The following is a 19,277-nucleotide window of genomic DNA, read 5'->3' as shown; positions in this document are numbered from 1 at the left end:
ATTTTAATGCATTTCATAATGAAAGTGATAAAGTATAAATCTAAGAATTCTAAATGTGCAAAGAGCTGGAATATTAGAATTTAATGTGTTCTGTGTGGCAATGCTGCTTGACGTTGCTGTCAGGTCAGGATGAAGCCCCAGAAGCGCGTAGAGATTTACAAATGTGTCGGTTTTAAGATGATATTTTATGACGATCTACTTTAATGACAACATAAACTATGAGATTAAAGAGGACACTTCGAGTTTAAAGCTGAAATTTCCACTTTAATCTATATAATAAAAGCCCAGCACGGTGTCCATGTCCGCGTTCCTTTTGGCTGTATAGCCGCCCCGTAGAAAAGCCCCAGTCCATCCCCTCTCAGAATTCCTGCTTACCCCCTCCGTTCTTTCCCCTTTGCTTTTATTTTTCCTGTTCCCGAAAATCTTTTCAAAACAAAAGTAAAGAAATAGACAGAGCGTCACATTTAAGTCTTCTCCCCTCTGCCTATTAAATAATCAATAAAATGAAATAAAAAAATCACGAAAGAAACAGAAACCACAACCTACCCCCCTTACAGCATCCACCGCACTTCTGGCGTTAAAGACAAACACGTGGTGTATGTAGGTTTTGAGGTGTGACGCTAATTAACGCCCATACTACAACAGATTATATTGTTCATATACTATTAACTATTTACAGGGATCAACTCTTTTGGGGAAGTTCATAACAAAAAAAAAATAATTCAATTACAAATAACATGTGCACTTGAGTATTTCGAGCCCCGCGTCTGAGTTCCCCTGGTCACCAATTCGTGTGTTTCACTATGCCCACTATGCATTTCCGTCTTCAGCTACCCATGTGCACTTGTACGGAGGAGACCTTACGGAACAATGCCGAAACGAAATGCAACTAAACCTGCTACAAGAGAGGACACATTACAGCGTGATCACGAAGCAAAGCGGCAAAGGCGTGACAGTCGCTCGCAAGAAACGGACACACAGATTAGCTCAACGACGCATCTCTGCCGCACAAACGAAAGGCAACTGAAACCCCTACAGAGAGAGAAGACAGATTACGCAGTGATCACGAAAGAAAGAGGCAAAAGTGTGCCAATGAGACACCCGACGAGAGGTCCTTACGATTGAGTCCTTCAACTGTTGTCATCCAACAGTAGCGTAGCGCGCGCCAAGTTGCTAGTCACAAAATAAACATTTTCATTCTGTCCTTATTTTCTTTTTCTCTGCGGCTCAAATACACCGCCATGCATTCTGATGGTATTGTAAAAGTGCAAAACAAAAAAAAAAAAAAAAAGACTTTTAAAATGTATCGTGTCATTACTGTGGGGAATATGTGACACTTGAATATCAAAGCACCTCAAATGCATTTGTATGTCAGCATTTTGCTTCACCACATCAAACCATTCATCAAACATTGAAGCATGCACATCCATCAATCCTGGAGGATCCTAAAGGTGTACCAAGAAATTCAGGCTGAAACTCAGGGTTTGAATGTGGACAGGTATGATGATATTCCAAAAGAAGATGACATGACTGTATTTGGATAAATGTATATTGTTGTACATGAATAAATATAAGATATCCCCTGAAAATAAGCAATAGTGCATCTTTTGGAGCAAAAATTAATATAAGACCCTGTCTTATTTTAAGGGAAACACGGTAGCAATCCCATAGAAACAGCTAACAATTGGACACAAAATGGTGGTCGAACATTAAATAATTTCAACTATTCTAAAATTAAAAAAATGATAGTAGAAAAACATTCTACATCTTAAAAGCCCCATTCTGGATAAGAAAAAATATCATTCAAGTAACAGATATTAATGAAAATTAAAAAAAAAATCATTGTAATAACATGTGCTTAACAAAGAAACTGAACACTAAGTGGCTCCATAATGATGTCGTTGACAAGATGATAAAAAATAATAATGACACTGGTAAATACTAGTTTAAAACAAAAAAAATATTAATTCTTGAACTCTCAAAAAGAAACTCAGAGTTAAGATTGCATGCCTACAAGACAAATCTAAACCACATACTTTAGAGACACCAGTCAACAGTTGGGTTTCTAGGCTGAATTTCACTAGTCCAATTAAAAAGTATTAAAAAAAAATTGATTGTAAAAACTCAAACACAAGTGAGATTCGCGTAAGGGTCCCATCACGCATTAGTTCTACACTATGTCGTGATGTAGCCACTCACCAACATCTCTAGACATAAACCACACATTACCTACATGTCATAGAGTAGTCTTCCAGCAGAGGCAGTTCTCTCAGCATTGCGTTCAATGATGTACATTTCATACTGTAAAGTAAAAAAAAAAAAGAAAGCATCATTACAAGCAAATGTCTAGCTGAAGCTACACTTGGCTCACCACACTTGTACAATATATTTATGCACTAAATATCATTTCACTTGACTTGAGTGGTCATTATACACAGTACAGTATTTATTATAAATGTTTTGGATGTTAATATGAATGCACTACTACTCATTCATATAATCAGTTTCATTATAAGGCCTATTACTAGAATGAAACAAGCACTATGCCTCAAAATTCAAACAGCAGAAAATATTTTAACGTCTAGGGTTTAATGTAAAACATAAGGCATGGAAACAGTAAATCAGTGTTTACAGACAAAGTAGGCATGAATTGATAATAAAATAAAGAAAAATGATACTTTGGTGAAAATACTTATCAAACACAGGCCAGAAGACTGTGCTTTGCTGTGTACACCGAGGACAGGACATACATATACATCCCAGTTCAGAGTGGGAATATCAAAGATACTGGTTGTGGAGAATGTTTCCCCATCTCTCTCACTTACTTACTCACACACACAAATACACACATACAGGATAAGCATCCCTAATCTGAAATTCAAAAATCCGAAATGGTCCAAATTCAAAACTTTTTGAGCACCAACATGATGCCACAAGTGGAAAATACACCTGGCTTCTGTTTTATAAAACTTTATAAAACTGCAAGCAAGCACACAGAGGTAAGCGCTAACACTGGTAGGCTAGTCTTAGTGCAGCTTGGGCTAGTTCTGGGCGGTATACCGGTTCATACCGAAAACCATTTTTATTTTTATTATGATATGGATTTTTCTTATACCGCAACACTGGTTTAAATTGCCTAAACGACGTTCAGAACGTGGAGCAGCGGGAAACTGCTCAAGTGGGGGCCTTTTTCACTGCTACACCACCAAATAGTGGGCGGTAGCATAGGTATGCCATGCGGTGAAAATTGACAGAGAGCATTCTGAAACTGAACTAAAAGTAAAGTTGAACATGATGAACAGAAGAACTTTTGCTGAAAAAAAGGAGTCACGTCCGTCGCCTGGAGATAACTTTAGTTTTAAAAGGTCAGATGTGTAAATACTGTTTCTATACTACTAGATAATACTGCAAGCCAAGTTGTACTTATTTTAATTTTTTTCAATACAGTGTAATGTACCTGGGTACTGTGTAATAGTGTGACAACATGTTGAATTTATTCTCATAATTTGTCATTAAAGTAGACCATTGTAAACTAAACTTCATCGTAAAATGAATATTTAATTTACTAGATTTTCTCAAACCCCATCATAAGTTATATAGCACATTAAATGCTTTCTGTTAAGTGATTCTTAAACTGACTTGCACTAAGAGGAGGCGCCGGCAGCGATCGAACAGAATACATTCACTTCATGATCTTCCTGCTCTCTGAAATACTTAATATAATTTTCATGGTGAAATGCATTAAAGCATGCATTAATCATATGGGGGCACGGCGGCGTGCCTGCCTTGCATTTGCATGTTTTTCTGGTGGGTTTACTCGGCGTGCTTCAGTTTCCTTTCAAAGTCATGTAGGATGAGGGGTTTTGTTGTGCTATATTGACCCTGCTAGTGTATGTTTTGCTTGTATTCATCCTGCGATGTGCTGGCGACTCATTCTGAGATGGGCGCAACTCTGAATGGATGGGATAATTAAACATGCATAATGAAGATATTTTTAAAGTTCTGAACATTCCGTGGGCTAAGTTTATAACTAGTTTTAATTTCACAAAGACGTTTATCGTGTGGTGATTGGTTATGTGGTGAAAGAAAAAGGAAGGAAGGAAAAAGGAACTGGGGTTTTGGTACGTCAGATAGAGACAGCATGCATGCAATAAAGATAGCCCGCTCAGAAGAACATGCATTGAATTCTGTGTTTGTGTCTCCGACCTGCAGATCAGAAACCCAACATTTTCACAATATTTAAGTTAAACCTGTGCGATAGCTATTCATACATCCAGTTTTTTGGAGCCTCATCAGACCTGCCATAAAGTTCTCTACACTGAACATACACCTGAGGACCCCTTACTGCGAGGGAGCAGCACTACTGCCTCACTACCGTGCATGTGTAATACCTGCTTTAATGCATTTCATCATGAAAATGATATCAAATATTTATCTTAGCATTCTAAATTTTCAGAAAGCAGGAATATCATGAAGTGAATGGATTCTGTATGGTGATTGCTGTCTTCTCTTAGTGCGGAGGAAGTCAGTTTAAGAAGCGTAGTGATTAACCACTGGGTTGGGGAATGCAACACAAAGCATTTAATGTGCTGCATTAATTTATGACGGGGTAAATTAAGTGATTGATTAAACCTTGATTTTAGGAAAAAGTTTAGTTTACGACATTCTACTTTAATTATGAAGTAAACTATGAAAATAAAGTGGAAATGTCGACTTTAATCTCAACATAAACAGCGAGAATAAAGTGGAAATGTTGACTTTGTTCTCGACATATAGTTTGTTTTTTTCTTCCCAGTATAGCTTAGCTTGAAGCAAGGTCCATATTAATGCAGTTTGCCTAAATGATGGTTCAGTTGGTAAAGATGTCATCACCAAGTTGCACTTGTTTTATTTTATTTTAATTTGGTGAACACTGTGTAATGCACCTGGGCTTAAAGTCTTGAAGTAATAGTGCAACTATCCGTAATAATACTATTATTTATTTTATTGTTATTATTTATTAGTTTAAATATTACGCAGTTTAATGATAATAAAGTTGTTTAAAAAGTCACTTTAACGTGTCAGTGGACAGAGATTGTTAACATTAACAGAAAGTGTAGTTGGTTTAAAAAAAATATTTACTATTTATTCCTTTTCTAAGACATATTCGGTGCAATACAATTTTTGACAAGCACTTCTGGATATTTTACTAAGTCTAAATGCCTCTTTGTATGGTTGAAAATATGTTGTCAAAATTATAGTTTGCTTTTGCAAAATTTGTTCAATAAAAAGGTTCTATATTTTGACTGCATCTGTCATACAATGTGAAACCTTCTCCATTAGTGCCTCCCCCTTGAAAACTATCACTTTATGGGGCAATGCAAAACTGTATTAATACTTGTGTGCACATTAAAATGTTTTTTTTTTGTACAATGTACAATACTCTTGACAGTGGAATAGTTTATACTCAGCCAGTAATTGCAGTGGAAAATGTGGTTAACGTCCACTCATGCATGGGGAAAAAAAATACCGTTGAATACCGTGAAACCGGGATAATTCAGAAAAATACCGTGATATAGAATTTTGGTCATACCGCCCACCCCTATCAGCAGCTCCTGTGGAAGATTTAACTTCCTCAGCTGGTGAAGTAAGTGCATTCGCTGATACGCCCTTTTCTATGATGGATCCTACATTGGTCTCCCATTTCAAGTCCCAGGAGATTATAGATCCCAGAAATGTTAAGGTTTCCACAACTTTCACAGCAATATTAAATATGGAGAGGGGGATAATACTGTGGAAACTCTCCTAAAATCCACTGTCATCTCCAGAGCTTTGAAAGTGTTTAGGTCCAGACTGTTATGAATACATCAAAGGGCCATCAGCTCAATCTCTTGTCTTTATGAAGACTCCTTCACTATTCCTTATGAGCCCAATGATTGTTGTGTCATCTGCATATTGGATAAGTTTGACAAAGGGGTTCTTAGTAGTGCAGATATTAGTGTAGAAGGACAATAGCAGTTGGGAGACCACACATCCCTGGACGATGCCTATGTTAATCGTATGATAGATAGATATGAATTTCCTATTGGTCAGGAAATTGTGATTATTGTGTTGAATGCAAAACTGAAGTCCACAAACAGAATACTTGCATAGGTCCCTGGGTTGTCAAGATGTTGCAGGATGTAGTGCAGACCCATCCTAACTGCATCAACCACTGACCATTCCTCTCAGTAAACAAACTGAAGGGGGTCCAGCAAGGGAGTTGTGAAGCCCTTCAAGTGAGTCTCTCAAAGGTCTTCATGAACACAGATGTCCGAGCAACAGGCCTGTAGTCATTCAGTCCCGTTATACTGGATTTTTTGGGGACTGTTATGATTGAAGCTTGTTTGGAGCATAAGAGAACTTCACACAACACTAATGATTTGTTGAAAATCCGAGTACAGATAGGGGCCTGTTGGTCAGCACTGATTTGTAAGCAGGAGGGTGATACCCCATCCAAACCTGTTGCTTTCTTTGCACGTAGTCCTTTGAAAAGCTGCAACACATCCTCTTCAGAGATATTTAGTTCAGGTTTAGGTATAATGAGGGTGTCATAAGTCTGTACACTGAAAGGGTTGGAGAAAATTTTAATTGTATTCTGGGACTTATCAAACCTGCAGTAAAAGGCATTCAATTAGTCAGCCAGTTGGTGATTTACTGCAATATGTGGGGATGGTTTCCTGTAATCTGTAATATTTTGTAGTCCTTTCCAAATTGATACAGGGTCATTGTCTAAAAACTTATTTTTCAGCTTTTCAGCATAACTCTTTTTAGTCAATTTGATTTCTTATCAGTGTGTTCTATCCCCACTTCTACATGCAGCTTACTTAGCTTGACGAAGTTGCTTGAATTTTGCAGTAAACCGTTGGTTTTCTTTGTAGTTCGTACTATTACTATTGAACTACTTTATTGTTTTCCTAAGGTAGCAATCTAGCTCTGTGATGAGGATTACTTGTGTTCTGTTATGTGTATTGTATTTACGCTCAACCTAACTGAAAAAGTGTGTCTCTCTGATTTGCATTTCCCAAGATTTCTTCAATTTTTGTTCCCCATAAAAGCTCTTTTTTGGGTATTTTTTCTTGTCTTCATAGGAAGTCACTGATATAGGTCTGTCAAAAACCAGGGCCAGTTAAAGCCCATTGCAGCACTCCTTGTGTGATTTTGGGCTAGACAAAAACTAAATTGTTTTTGTTGTTTTTACACAATTATGCTAAACTTTTCATTCCACAAATCCCTGCAACATTGCCGTTACATTTTAAAAGCTCGGGAAGATTCAAGAATGGAGGACATAAATTGAGGCTTACTTCAGATAAGGGGGGATCATGGAGATAGTATAGTGGAAGATGGTCAAAACAATGAAAGATTGAACATGACTGCATAAACAGCACAACAGCAGCTGTGGCTAGTTTCAGTAAAACTGTTACTTTATGAGGCATTTTCTGTTGGCATAACAGCAGGAAGGTGATTCATCTGAAAGTACAGCTGTCGATCAACCCACCCTTCCATCAAACCCCCTTTATCCTGAGCAGAGTCACAGGGAAGCTGAAGCCAATCCCAGCAAGCATAGTTTACAAAGCAAAAATAATCCGTGGAGCATTCATTGGTACACAAACGTGCCTGTTGTCAGGCTTTACTCTCATTTGGGGTGTGTGTATGTGTGTGTGAGAGTGTGTGTGTCTTGGTCTTTCCATCTTATTGTCTCTTACATTATTATTCATGATGCTGCAAAGTGGCAGCTTAGGGCATATCATACATTATTATGTTTTCCTTCATTTTCTTCATCTTCTACTTTGATTTATTGTTGTTATTATTATTATTACTTACATATACATCATCTACCTTGTGAGGAGGCCTCAGCATTAATACCGGAAAACTACAAAACATCATAATAAGTGACAATTTACAGCAACGGATTCCGTAAAATTGTGACATCATTCTCATGTTTGAAATTCTGCTCCTTACTGGGACTGGGACACTTCATAAATGCTTCTAATGTTGCAACCTAAAGTAGGACAAATTCTTACCCTAGTGGGACTTTTAGTATGATTTCCTCAGAGTAATTCTGAGATGCTTGATACATATGGGCTTTGATCTGTCAGAGAATGAATTGGTCACCTCTTTGGGGCTTCCTGTGTGAAATCAAACAAGTTTAACAAGCCATTATTTCAGAAATAATGTAAAACAGCTTTCATTTTGCTATTTTCTAGGTTTTTTACATAAGTTATGCTTTATTACTTATACAGTGGTACCTTGAGATACGAGTTTAATTCATTCCTTGACTGAGCTCGTAAGTCAAAATGCTCGTATCTCAGATCAATTTTCCCCACTGAAATTAACTGAAATGAGATTAATTCGTGCCCCCAAAAAACCACCCCAATTTTTTTGTTAAATGTTTTCAACATAAGAAAAATGTATTTATAATGAATAAATATTGTATACAAACAAAATAAAACCTAATATATAAAACAGAATCTAAAGAAATAAACAGATGTTGGCAGAGTCAATTAGCGTATTGTAATTTTTCTTCTTTCACTTCACTTTTGCTTAACTTAATTTTCTTCTTCACTAGTTTTTTTTCTTTTTTGCCACACTTTCGTCACTTTCATTTGTAGGGCTTTTCAATAGAAACCTGTCCAAGGAGCTTTGTTTCTTCCTCCCCTTTAGAATGTTTCTGAAAAGTGTCATTAAATAGCGCCGCTGAACGGCCAGCTGCAACTTTTTCAGGGTATTTCTTTCCAATTAAGTCCGAAACTTTTTCCCACATTGCCAACACTTCTTTTATCGCACTTCATAAGATAACCTCCTGCGCCTCTGGCTCCTTTGCAATACCAATCTCCTGCAGAACCTGTTGTATGTTGTGTATGCTGTATGTTGCTGCGTCTGTAGTTCCATCAACTCCTCCATTGTCAGTTCCTCGGAAAGTGCAGCGACAAGCTCTTTGATGGCTTGTATTTCGAATTTTGGCTTGTAACTAAAGGCAAAAAATCGACCTAGTGACAGCTCGTATCTCAAAAAACTCGTACGTTGGGGCACTCGTATCTCAAGGTACCACTGTATCTGTGTATAAATCTGTAACCTTACTTGCATTCAATTACTCCTGTTAGACTGCATCCCTTTCACCAATGTACCACTCAAATGTATGACATATGTTGACTTTCACTAAGATCATCACAATTTAAGAAGTACTCTTATAAACATTCATTTGACTTCAAAAACCAAAAGAACTACACAAATACAGTGTTTGCAGATTCACAGTAAACCTTGAATTATGCTGCTTTGGCAGTCTTGCTGTGTCTCTGTGATTAGGCATTTTCAGTACTCATGTGTTATAACCCCGCCTCAGTCAAGAGAAAAACTTACTTTTGAAACATTACTGTAAGAGCCATTTTCCTAGTTCTATAAGATTCATGAATATTTTACTAGATGACAATGCATAATCTATTAGAGGTTTCTATAACCCTCGTGAATAGAATTGTGTTGGTATTTTCCTGTCATTTTCTACAGCTCTGAGTGAACAATGTTCTCCAGTTAGTGTCTAGCTTTGCCTTGTGTAAGGTATAGAGGCATACGGTTTTTAACTGTGTCCGTGCTCGTGTTCATGCTTGCGTATGCGACCGTGCCTGGGCACATGCCTATGTTCCAACTGGCCTACGGGCCTTTTGAGTGTGAAGTAACTCGTAAAATTGTACTTTTATTTAAGTGTTGAACCAAATGCTTAAGGCATACAGAAGAAGAAACTAAGAACCTTTAAGTATAAAAAGAAATAAAGAACGTTTAAGAATAGAAATAACTAAGGTTTCTCAAGAAAAACTAAGTTTATAGAAGATATATTTTTTCTTTTTTTTGCCTTTATTCTACGTGTGTAACTATTTTTCCTTTTATTCTGGTGTGGATTATTTGCCTTTAATTGTCACAAAATTTTAAAATGATCTTTTGGACTGTGAGATTTCTTTGACACGCGTTTCACCAATGCCTGACTTCGCCTTATGCATCGGCAGCTACAATTACTTCTGTTATAAAGTTCCTAATGTCATTGAGTATAACATCAAAAGGGTCATCACCATTGAGCTTAGGTCTCCACAGTGAATGGAGAAGCACTATCTGGGTTGAGTGGCAGAGTTATAACACACGAGTACCAGAATTTTTGAAGCACTGAAACACTAAATATATTTTATTTTAGTCTTAACAGCTCATTTCATTACTGGAAAGATAAGCCAAATAGTGATTTGATTTTTTATTTGCTGCAGCTGTTGTTTTAACACAGCCAATAGACAGCTGCCTCTATCCCACGGTAAGTGTGAATCTGGACGGGTGCAAGGTTTACCCAGCAACCACAAACTGTGTACAGTATATGCTTAACAGAAAATAGGTAAATGCTTGGATGGACAACTGTAGACGTACACATCTCAATCTAAGACTGGATGCGAAGCTACAGATCTTTATCAGGACGGTGCATAACATTGTATTAAAAAATTATTAATCTTGCCATCATTTCATCTCCTGGTCTCATGTTAAAAATTAGAGACCCTACAAATTAAATTATTTCATTACATTTTATTATTCACATCACTGCATTCTCAGAGCACCGATTCTATTTCTAAACTGTCTCCACACTAATCTATTTCTAAATTAACTTCAACATGAGATAAAATTGATAATAACAAAAGTGTGTATGTGTTTTGCATTTTTTTTAAAGAATGGCATTCCCCTAGTAGCGTGCTAAATTGTACCTACCTCAAACTCAAAACTTTTCCAAACCTGAATTCTTTCAATATTTTAATAGTTTAAAAAGAAATTGGTACACCAGAAATTGAGGAATTTGAAAGAAAAACCAGGTGTTTCTGGTGAAATGCCTACACAAAGCTGAGTCGTTTATTTTAAAAACCAAGGAAATTTGGTAAATTGTGTTTATTCACTACTAAGTACCTACAAATTACACATGGTCACTGTAAAAATAAGGCAGATATCTAAAGTACATAACAGTTACAGGTGTCAGGGAACACAAGGGGATTTAACTGTGTAGTGTAAAGACAGGACATGTTCAGTGCACCAAGCCTTTAGTGTAACACAAGGTATGTAGATCTCATTCCTTACCACAACAAAACATGGTCAAGTAGGGGGATTGAAAATTATTCTTAAATGCAAACTTTGAAAATGGCAAAATTCCCCTAAAACTGTCTAATTTTCATAAACAGGTTCTTTCAGTATGGACACTAATTTATAAACATAACCTTTCACCTCATAGATATACCATATGGAATAAAAAGGATATACAATTCAACAATATATATTTTTTTAAAACCTATTGAAAAATGTTTTTCATGTAAAGGAGATTACTAACAAAGAACTGAAACTGTTCAGCTATGTAACTAATAAGAATTTATTAGTGAGTACAGTGTTACAATCCCTCATTATGAATTTGGTATTATAAGAAAAGCTATTCCCCAAAAGGTTACTCAGCTGGTGGGTTATCATGGAATCTCAACTGTAGATGCCACAGATTTCACCTCATTCCTTCTTTTAGATGGAATTGATATTAGAACTCCCAAATGTTAAAACAAACATATCATTAACATTTTTTGCCTGTCATTTATTCTTACTGTACTGTAGTTCTTAGATGGAATGCTAAGTTAGAAAGTATTGATTGGAATAAATTATGGTTATTACATAACAAAGATTAAATCATGAACAAGGTGACACATATGATTTATCCTCTTACAGGTTTGTATTGCACATAGATTTAAAGATTGAAACTGACGACAAATATGTATTTTGTGATAAATACCAAGAAACATTATCTCAGTATTTTTGGGAATGTCAATAAAATGTTCTGGACAGATTTGCAAAACTTGCTGAGTTATTCTGTTAATCTTGTTTTACACTTAAATGATAGCGATATATTTCTGTGTTTCAAAAGGAATGTTGTTAATCCCAATATAAAATATCTAGTAAATCTGTTAATAATTCTTGGATGATATCATATTCATAAAATGAAATAGTCTAAAACAAAACTACAGTGTAACATTTTTAAGATTGAACTTAATCATTACCTCCAATCTATAAACGGCTGCAAGAACACGAAAGCTTTTAAGAACACGGGATATTGTGAATGCACATAAATTTAAAGCTGACATAACTGTATAATGTACATGTTTTTTCTTTTTTTATGTCTATATTGTGTACGTGTTACTCCCTAAATTTATGGTATTTGCAAGAATTATAGACTTCTGATTGTATTTTACAATATTTTAAGTAATAAAGGAAAAAACATAGTCAAGTACATTAAATAAATTAAAAAAATAAACATTTCTTATTGCACACACTTAACGGTGATTTAATTTTCTGAAACGTAATTTATTAGGCAAATAACAGGAAGACCCTACCTGGATATTAAAATCAGAAGGATAGAGAGTTCTGGCGGTGATCAACCATGCTTTGGCAGCCCAGGGGTCTTCGTTCACCAGGTCTTTTGCTCTTTTGACCAAATAATCGCAGTCGCTTTGTACGGACATGGTTGTACTGTCAATAAATGCTTGAGAAAGATTTTGCTCCGTATGAAAGGAATGCTATAACAAAACTATGGACTTCTACAAACACAAAACACTGTGAACGCCACAACATATATTTTTAGCGCGTACAGCATTGGCACCATCGCAGCAATTACAATAATGCAACTCGTTCAAAATTCCCTAGGTTTTAGTTTTGTCGCTATGAATAAGGTTTGCGGCTACTGAAGCTGCAAGCCTGCCCGATCCGTGCGTGCATGCGCACATTGAAAGTCTAACCTGCCGTAAAGTGTTTACGCATGCGTTAAACAGATTGGGCAGGAACGTAAAGTGAGCGATGACGTAGTTCAATACCCATAGACATAGAATTACTAAACGCCGCATGACCAGCAGCATCGTACGTCAACGTCGCCACCATATTGCGAGTGGCACTGCTGTGTAGTGAAGTAATGGATAAAGATGCCTCACGAATGAGCTGCTTGGGATTGTACAAACCGCTGTACTCTCTAAACTATGGAGGAATATTTCGGACAAAATGAAATAAATAAATAAATGCGTAAATAAATAAAAGTACTGTGAAATGTGAGCATAAATAAATAAATGTGTCATGAAATGAGAGCCTTAATAAATAAATATGTCATGAAATGAGAGCATAAATAAATAAATGTGTCACGAAATATGTTTTTCGTTGCTTATTTATTTATTTCATTTTGTCCGTAACATTCCTGCAAACCGTCATGAAATACGGCTTGAAATAAAACTGTCACTTTCACTCGTCAAAGTTGAGAGGGTGGGCTCTAACACGCCCTCTAGTTACTGATTGGTGAATCGATAGCACAAGAATTAATTAGAAAAATGCTTACTGCTGCCGATTAAATGGATTCTGCCGAAGATATTACGTATTTCAGAGAGAATTGAAGATTTATCGGAAGAAATTACAATGTTGGCGGCCCTTTTAGAACTGAGTATTTGACCCTTGTTTTACGAGTAGAAAGTCAGTTGCATATTCGCAGCTACTTTTCAAACAACTGTACAGCTCTGATCAGTGGTAAAGTTGTTCAGTTCAAAATATTAGGTGGAGCTGCTTTGGGCATTCCATGTCAAAGTGCCTAAACTAATACAGCCGTTGCAGCTTACTGTATATCAAACTGGCTCATTCGCCTTGTGATCGTCTTCTCTGATACATCATACAGATCTGAAATCTGTTGTACTTTTAAACCGCATAACAGAAGGTGTTCTATTGACTCAGCTGGAATGTCAAAGGATGGACGTCCAGAGCAGGGTACTGCATCACCTGAACTGGAGTGTAGTAGAGTCCGTTCCACCTGTTCTTCGATAATTTCAAAAACAGTTTCATCTATATCGGAGTCTAAAAGGGCCGCCAACATTGTAATTTCTTCCGATAAATCTTCAATTCTCTCTCTGAAATACGTAATATCTTCGGCAGAATCCATTTCATCGGCAGTAGTAAGCATTTTTCTAATTAACTCTTGTGCTATCGATTCACCAATCAGTAACTAGAGGGCGTGTTAGAGCCCACCCTCTCAACTTTGACGAGTGAAAGTGACAGTTTTATTTCAAGCCGTATTTCATGACGGTTTGCAGGAATGTTACGGACAAAATGAAATAAATAAATAAGCAACGAAAAACATATTTCGTGACACATTTATTTATTTATGCTCTCATTTCATGACATTTATTTATTAAGGCTCTCATTTCATGACACATTTATTTATTTATGCTCACATTTCACAGTACTTTTATTTATTTACGCATTTATTTATTTATTTCATTTTGTCCGAAATATTCCTCCATACTAAACCAGATCCCGGGGGATTACAATTCATAGGTAAGGCTGAACAATTGTTTTGGTTATATTTGGCCATTAGAAAATTCCGTTTTATACTCTTAGCACTCAAGGTCAACTTACAATAAAATTAAACAGCATTAGTAAAATTAAAACAGGAGAATGATAAATCAAAAAGCAATAATTAGCTAACAAACAAAGGTAACTGGCAGTAACAGTGCAAAATTCACAATTGGAATGCCAGTTTGAAAAGATAGGTTTTGCGGGCAGTTTTAAAATGTGTTATTGAATCGAGCTGACGTATATGAGAGGGAGGAGAATTCCCGGGTTGAGGAGCACTATGAGAGACGCTCGAGCTCCCATAGAAGAGCTTGTTGTGTGGTACAGAAAGTAGAGCTGCAGATGAGGATCTCAGTGAGCGAGATGGAGTGTAAGTCTGTAGGAAATCAGTGAGGTTGCGGAGAGCTTTAAATGTTAAGAGCAGTATTTTGTATTGTATTCTGTAGTTAACAGGGAGACAGTGAAGTTGAGAGAGAATAGGTGTGATATGTTCAGTGGATTTAGAACAGCAGGTTATTATACTGGCAGCAGAATTTTGAATAAGTTGTATGCGATGGATACGTTTTTGTGGGATGCCAGATAGAATATCATTAGAGTAATCAATACGTGAGGTGACTCGGGCATTAACCAATACTTCAGTACTGTACTGTTTTGCGTAAGAACAGGACGAAGTCTAGAAATGTTTTGGAGATAGAAGAAGGCAGTCCGAGAAATGTTACTTATATGGGAGGAATTATTTAATAAAAAGAAAAGAAGAGCTGCTCAGGAAACAGCAAGCGCATCAAGCTCTGAGCAAAACGAATACTAAACGTACAGAGAAAGAGGATGAAAACTAGAAATGCACAAGTGTAGTCAAGTGTATTCGCTGCACTTTATCATGCAGTGCGCCGTTACTGGTGTATATATATATATATATATATATATATATATATATATATATATATATATATATATATACACACAACAGTGAGAGTCAAATGAGTAGAAAAATCAGTAAGCATAAAAATGTATAAATGGTAAATGCATTTAACTAGAACACAAATATAATGAAAATGGCCAACAATGGGGAGGTGTTAAAAACTATTACTGAAGGCGAACACAAACATATTTATAGATTTTTACTTGAGTATTTAAAAAAAAATGTTAGCCAAGAATTTGAACACAGTAAAAGTGAATCATTAAATTTGTCAAAAAAGGAATAATGCTACTTTAGCTTTATGAACAAGATACTACTCAGAGTCAGAGTTATCCATCAATATTCCATACAAAGTTTGTTCTATTTAAACTGACATTTTTCCTGATCTGTCCCTTAAATGTTGTTCAGTAATAATATTTCTATATCACCTTTTCTTACAAGTGTAGCTCCACTTGCTCTACAAAAATATACTGTACAGTTACAAAGAAAATTGAAGATGATATAAAAGTAAATAAGAAGCAAATAGATGGGTCCTTGTCCTTTGTAATAAATACACTGTATGGTCAAATGGCCAGGGACAAAGAAAAACTTGCAGCCTTCAAGGATGCAGGAGATAATAAACCTGTGGGCGGTCCCAGGCCAAAGCCCGCACAGCCCCCTCTGCACAACCCAGCATACACAATTGTGGTTGTCTCACTCCAATCACAATTCCATTTAAGGACATCTTGTGAACTTTGTTTCTTTCTGGCATCACAGGCAGTTTGTTTTGATGTAACAGACAGTGGAGACGCATGGCAACACTGCAATAAAAAGGAAAAAGAAAACAGAGAAAAACAGCAGAAGTTACTGCCTAGAGCACATCTTACAGACTGTATACAGAACAATTTCTAATCTATTACAACCAATGCAAGGAATTAAGAAAAAGCCAAATTAGAAAAGTGGGCTTGTTGAAGTTTTTTGAAATGATTGACTTTTGTAGCTTGGCACTTCTCTGTTGACAAAGCATTCCAAATTTTGTTGCATGAGTACAGAAAGCTGCCAGTTTTTATGGTTGATCTTGGAATAAAAAGAAAAGTAACGTTTGAGAAATGAAATGCAGGGAGCAGACACTCCAAAATGCAAGCACGAGACAGGAAGTCAGTGCAATGAGTTTTGTTTTAGATTAAAATTAAGTCTTGGTTAACTAGCAAAATACCCGCGCTTCGCAGCGGAGAAGTAGTGTGAGTAGTACATTAAGATAGTTAGTGTCAAAAGAGGTGTGAATTTGATTGATGACTTTAAGCCCCGCCCCCAAATATGATGGATGACATTAAGCCCCGCCCCAAATATGATTTATGAAAATATGAAATATGAAAAATATGAAAATATGAAAATATAATTTATGTAAATATGAAACTATAAAAGTATGAAAATGTATTTATAATCTTAGGACACGTGGGTTTATTTTATAAACATTAGGTTCAAAATTAATACTGTGAAATTAAATATACACTTATCTTGCAGTCATAGCTATGCTTATGTGTAACTTTCTGAAAATATTCACAGACCCGCGCTAAGATATAAACTCACGACCTCATTTTATAAACATTAGATTCAAAATTAAATATTAATTAATTAAATACAAACATGTCTTGCCGTCATAGCTATGTGTAAACTTTCTGAAAATATTCACAGGCCAGCTAAGATATAAGCATACGGACACATTTTATAAGCATTAGATTCAAAACTAATATTATAAAATTAAATATACACTTATCCAGCGTGCAAAAGCCGCATATGTCTGACTACATAAAAACGCTATAAAATATTCACACAACCGCTCTAAGTTATAAACTAATTGCAAGAAAATAAATATACTGTAATATCCCTTCCCAGACGGGCAAGTGTTAGTAAATTATCAAATAAAAGAACTAATCAATGGTTTATATTCACTTTCCTTCTTACTTCAACAAGCTGACAACCACAGCGTAGGCAGGACAAAGAAAAGCGCGCACCACTAAAATCCTACACCCATACAAGAAAATAAAATTTTCTAAAAACGATTTTCACTCCACCTCCAAGTTTTAAGTTCACGACACGCGTCTTTATCTTTCCTTCACCCCATAACTGAAATGATGTTCACCCCACAGCCAACTCAAACCAAACTAACTGAAAGCGAGCATATGCATGACTACATAAAATATTCACACAACCGCTCTAAGTTGTAAGAAAATAAATATACTGTAATATCCCTTCCCAGACGGGCAAGTGGTAGTAAATTATCAAATAAAAGAAGTAATCAATGGTTTATATTCACTTTCCTTCTTACTTCAACAAGCTGACAACCACAGCGTAGGCAGGACAAAGAAAAGCAGCGCCACTAAAACCCTACTCCCATACAAGAAAATAAAATTTTCTAAAATCGATTTTCACTCCACCTCCAAGTTATAAGTTCACGACAAGAGTCTTTCCTTCATAGCCAACTCAAACCAAACTAAGCTCACGGCACACCCTTAAATAAAACGATTTTCACTCCGCCTCCAAGTTTTGAATTCACGACGCGTCTTTATCTTTCATTCACCCCATAACTGAAATGATGTTCACCCCTCAAACCAGACTAACTAAAACGAACGCATATGCATGACTACATAAAACGCTATAAAATATTCACACAACCGCTCTAAGTTGTAAACTAATAGTAAGAAAATAAATATACAAATTTCTAAAAAGCGGTATAAGCTGCATTAGAATCAAAAGCACGAAAATACATGGCCACTCCAAATGCCTGAACGCCTCTTTGTAAACTTCACCGGTTCAAAAAACTTAAGTTAAAAGACTCGTTTTCAATTACGTACCTCCCCATCGGAATGCACCAAACATGATCGATCAAGGCCTGTCTCTTAATTTAATTACCAGGGCCTTTCTGATAACCGGCTGTTTTAGGCATTAGCCAGGCGTTACAGCAATTAGGTCCCCTTCATGTTATCAATTAACAAAAGTCTTAATCTAATTTAAACGTGTTCTATTTTTATATCATAAAGTAAAATACTTATTCTCACCCGAATCAAAGCGATTAAGAATATATACACTCCTTCTGATTTTTACTAAAATTCTTAACACGCTTTTCAGCACTGTCTCTCGAACACCCACTAAAATTAAATATACAATTTTCTAAAACGATAGGGACTCTCTGCTCTAAGTTATAAGTTAACGACACGCGTCTTTATTTGATAAGCACTAGATTCAAAACTAATATTAAATATACAGTACACTTATCCTGCATGCAAAGCCGCATATGTGTGATTTTCTAAAAAATGTTCACTCCTAAAGTTCTAAGTTATAAACTCACCATACACGGCCTCATTTTATAAACATTAAGAAATTAAATACAGTATATACACGTCTTGCCGTTATACTGTAGCTATGTGTAACCTTCTGAAAATATTCACAGACCCGCGGTAAGATATAAACTCACGACACACGACCTCATTTTATAAACACTTTTCATGCTTTTTAGTCATGTATAGTTCTGCGTAGCTGTAACTGTCTTAAAAACTCTATAAAGTGAAATATTCAATTACCAAGTGTGCCTCCTTTTATAAATTGGGAAATAAATTTTCTTTCACCGCCATGAGAACACATTTGGCCGTGAATTTTAAATGGAAACAAACTTTCTTTCACAGAACATGGATACCTCTGGTATTAAACTTCAGTTGATCAATAGCGAGAACCACGATGCCCCCATGCAAGGCGAACACATTTGACCGCCAATTTTAAGCGCTTGGGAACAAACTTTAGTGTTAAAATATTTATTGTAACAATTCATGCTTTTTATTTAATGAAATCGGAAAATCGTACGATTATTAAACCAACCCCACACCATTCAAAGGGGTTTGAGAATATAAGTTGCCTTTAAAATTCATAAGACCCTGCTCTTTGTTAACTCGTTAATCGGTTAAATGTCAAAGCCTTTTTACATACCTATGGTCTA

General features: G+C 36.0%; 1 protein-coding gene across 5 annotated transcripts in view; it reads right to left on the bottom strand.

Annotated features, from left to right (window-relative positions):
* The window catches only part of ints10 (integrator complex subunit 10), a 266,775-nt gene extending 253,968 nt beyond the window's left edge, over positions 1-12,807 (bottom strand). For 2 of the 5 annotated variants that reach the window (XM_039751082.1, XM_039751083.1), the window contains exons 1-2: positions 12,402-12,807; positions 2,234-2,301 (exon numbers count right to left, since the gene is read on the bottom strand). In XM_039751082.1, coding sequence (XP_039607016.1) covers positions 2,234-2,301; positions 12,402-12,530 — 197 coding nt within the window. In that variant the 5' untranslated portion in view covers positions 12,531-12,807. The remainder of the gene's footprint in view (positions 1-2,233; positions 2,302-12,401) is intronic. The other 3 variants (XM_039751084.1, XM_039751086.1, XM_039751088.1) reach the window with 2 other exon arrangements.
* Between the last annotated feature and the right edge of the window lie 6,470 nt (positions 12,808-19,277).

This window comes from Polypterus senegalus, chromosome 4 (genome assembly GCF_016835505.1).
Source record: "Polypterus senegalus isolate Bchr_013 chromosome 4, ASM1683550v1, whole genome shotgun sequence".
Classification (NCBI taxonomy): domain Eukaryota; kingdom Metazoa; phylum Chordata; class Cladistia; order Polypteriformes; family Polypteridae; genus Polypterus; species Polypterus senegalus.
This window is presented reverse-complemented; position numbering and strand designations above follow the sequence as displayed.